The sequence below is a fragment of the Borostomias antarcticus genome, assembly GCF_949987555.1.
Source record: "Borostomias antarcticus genome assembly, chromosome: 17".
Classification (NCBI taxonomy): Eukaryota; Metazoa; Chordata; class Actinopteri; order Stomiiformes; family Stomiidae; genus Borostomias; species Borostomias antarcticus.
This window is the reverse complement of record NC_140250.1, coordinates 21,624,428-21,628,100: the sequence shown is the minus strand read 5'-3', so window position 1 is coordinate 21,628,100 and position 3,673 is coordinate 21,624,428. Positions and strand designations below refer to the sequence as shown.

The window sequence follows — 3,673 nt, the reverse complement described above, 5'->3', positions numbered from 1 at the left end:
GCTAGCGGTGTGCCGCTGAAGCGTGGCGAAGAGCAGGCTTTACCCTGCCACGGCTGCTCCTAAGGGATCCGACACCAGGGTCAGCGGGGGAGGGTGGGGGGGGGAGCTCCGCTGTGGCCGCTGCTTTGTCTGAGAGGCTCAGACGGGGGCCGCGGTGTAACGGGATAAGGGAAAGGCTAGCTCTCCCTCTGAGTGGACACGCCGCTATCCATGGCCCTGCCTGTGTTTCGGGCCCGCTGAGAGGACGCAATCCGATCTGCGGCTCCTGGACACGAGGATCACACTCACCCCGCAGCCATCACCCTGACCCCCCTCTCTACCGCACACCCCGCTACGGTCATACGATGAAGCTGCTGATAAGTTAGCCAGACTGGGCCTCTACACCCCCAGCACAGCTGGCCGATGAAGCTGCCTACAGCTAGCCAGACTGGGCCTGTACATGCCCAAATATCCTTGTATAAGGTTTTGTTGGTGGCCTGGTATCACTGCACACAAATAGCGGAGTGCACCTTTAAGACCTTGAAGTGAAACAGTGACACTCTAGCACCCTTAGGTAGTGGGGAATATAAATCATTTCCTGTTAATATGAAGTGTAAGATTTGCCAGGAACGTACGTATGTGTTTTGATACTTCCAGCGGCGACATTTGTGTGTGTTGGTGTGTGTGGGTGTGTGTGCGTGTGTGTATTGGTGTGTGTGGGTGTGTGTTTGTGCGTGTGTGTATGTCGACCGTGAGAAGAGATAACCCAAACATGTTTCAAAATGAGGTATGGGTGTAGGTATGAAAGTGATACACAGACACATGCAGGAATGAATTCACATGTACCTGGGAATCATTTGATCTTTGCCAATATGAGTGTGTGAGAAAGTGAGTATGTGTTCGAGTGACTGTATACAGTACAACAGTGGGGGACTGAGCGATAGAGAGTTCGGAAGACAGAGAGAGATGCAGTTGATGTTTGAAATGATATACGGTACTGTATGTGCTTTGTGCAGAGAAGGGCAATGTTTCACGCTCTCTTGTTGACGTCTGTCTCCTAGGTAACGGCGACTGCCCTCCCAGGAAGGAGAACTCGAGAATGCTGGTGGACCTGTCGGTAAACACGCCCAACGGAGACGAGTCTCAGGGTCCTCATTCTCCCAGTGGTGAGTGGCTAGTCAATGCACACACACACACACACACACACACACACACACACACACACACACACACACACACACACACACACACACACACACACACACACACACTTTCATCTGGTATAATATAGTCTACCAACCACCTGCTGATAGTCTGGGCATCATGGCCTGATGGAAACACAAAACCTACTGTACATTATGTTGTGTTTGTGCAAAGTGTTCTATTTGCTAAAATATAAATGATCCAGCACACAGGAGAGTTCAAAATCACTTTGTTTTAATTAATTTAAGAACATTTAGGGCGAACAACACATTTTGCACTGTGGCTTCCTCAGGTTCGCTTATGAAGAAAAGCTATTGTACACTATGTTTGTGCAAAGTGTTCTATTTCCTATTAAAGTATTGCATGGTTCCCTTCCTCTTTCCTTTTAATCACCCTAAATAGGAAGAGCCTATTTAGATGTTGTTGGGTTAGCTGTGGCTATGCCACAAAGAGGTCACTAAGAGAGAAAAGGGAAGCTGTGTGCCATACTGTTGGCCCACAGAGAAAGGGACAGCGACTGGAGAACATTTGCAGAAAGGTCCCGGAGGTTTCCTCACACACTGAGTGAAGAAAAAACTGACTGTGATGTAAATTACCAAGGAAAATTGATGAACCAATATTCAGACACCCATCCTCATTTAGAATCATCACAAATTCATCATACGTCGTTCGACATTACACACAATAATGCGCTGCTCTGTATAATTTGTAACTAGATGGGCACTCTGGCAGTGCAGACCTCTGCCAATGATGTACAGTGACATTATACCGATACCACGAGGAGACAAATGTCAAAAATATCCTGCAGACGCCTCAACATTCAGGTTTATGAGCCGCTAGGTTTGACGTAGCTGGGGTCAGCCAAACGGATGCTCTTTGATCTCTGAAATGTCTCAGCTACCTAGCTCTCTACAGTAGTTAGTTGTGACAGGACTGTCAGCTACATAGCTGTCTAGTTAGATATGACAGGACAGACAGCAATAGTCTAGTGCTAGCTAGCTACGAGCATGGCTAGCTAATTCAAAGCAGTTGATCTTCACCATCATTCAGTTATTTCGTAGCTATAGCCGAATTAATTCTTACTGTACTTAGCTAACGGTATAGGCTAAAGGACCTTGCACAGAAGAATACCAGGAGATGAGCTCGTATAAAATAATGTGTAGAAAGCAGCTCCTGACTGAAATAGCCTCTACTATGAAGCCTGTAGGACATATTCTTTTTTCTATTTTTTGTACTTTTATTTTATACAGAATATGTTATGTTGTGTCAACTGTTCCGTTGAAATGATAGGCTACTATTAAGACGGATGTCTTACAGAGCCACTTGTTTTTATTTATCAATAATGCCTTTTGCTCTTTCCAAAAACTTTTTTTAAAAAGCATGAAATGAACCCGATGTATCCATATAGCCCTATATATTATTGGTTTAGATCGGGCTGTGGGAGGGGCCCCATGGTTCGACCCTGCGGGGTCGCCCTGGAAAATTGCACAATGCCACTGGTTGGCCCACCAAGTTTGATGAAAATCGGTCTGGCAACGAACAAACTAACAAACAAATTAAAAAACATACATAATCAGATCAGAAAGAACATCTTATGTTTCCAAAAGGGACTCTCTTTGGAACTGTAGGGTTCTTTATTGAACATTTATCCTTAGGGTTCTTCTATCATTATATAACACTTAGCTGCAAGCATAGGTATGATATATTACCTGTATGTATAGCTACATGTCATACAGTATTCATTCAGTGTCCTGCTCCACGGGCAGACTGAGAGCCAGGCATCTATGCCTCTGCTGTTTTATAGCTCTTTCACTTTGCCTTTAGCACTAGATTATTCTTATTATAATTATAAGATTATTATTGAGTTCTGGTGAGTAGAAGCACACTGTCCTCCAACATTAATAGCAATTATTGTAAGTCGCTTTGGAGAAAAGCGTCTGCTAAATGTATGGCGTCGTATACCTCTCTCTCTCTTACAATCAGCCGTACCCTGGCTCCTAAGGTTCCCGGGTTATACGGTTTGAGTGTGAGAGCCTTGTACGGTCATCTCGGATGCCTTTGTGCCGAGCGTTTCAAGGTGAGCCAGCTGCGAGCGCAGACTACTTCAGATTTACCTCACTCCCAATGGACATGAATAGACACTTTCAGTTGTCCTCCATGTTGCCAGGATACAGCCTCCAACGACGTCTCAAGTGACTCACTAATAAAAGGCGCAAAGAGCTCCCTCACTTCAGCGCCGACCACAGCAGCCCTCACGAATTCAACTTCTGTCATGAAACAAAGTATCATTAACCTTAAGTAGAAGCGTCGCTTTAGTGGAGCTGACCACAGCTGTGGCGAGGGTGCCCAGGAGATGCCAGGGCTGAGGTAGACTAGGGTTTGGGTTGAGGCTCCACACCCACATGGGTGATGAAGATCACACTAATCACAAACAGGCTCATCTGGATGGTTAAGGGACCGGGTTGCCAGATCAGGTTTTCCCAAAGCTTGC

The 3,673-nt window shown here is 45.8% G+C and overlaps 1 protein-coding gene across 1 annotated transcript in view; it reads left to right on the top strand.

Moving 5' to 3' along the window:
• Positions 1-585: 585 nt before the first annotated feature.
• ikzf2 (IKAROS family zinc finger 2) overlaps positions 586-3,673 on the top strand; it is a gene marked incomplete at both ends in the record, with an annotated part of 17,934 nt that continues 14,846 nt past the window's right edge. The window contains 2 exons of the mRNA XM_084452099.1: positions 586-610; positions 1,041-1,145. Of these exons, the coding sequence (XP_084308225.1) occupies positions 586-610; positions 1,041-1,145 (130 nt within the window). The remainder of the gene's footprint in view (positions 611-1,040; positions 1,146-3,673) is intronic.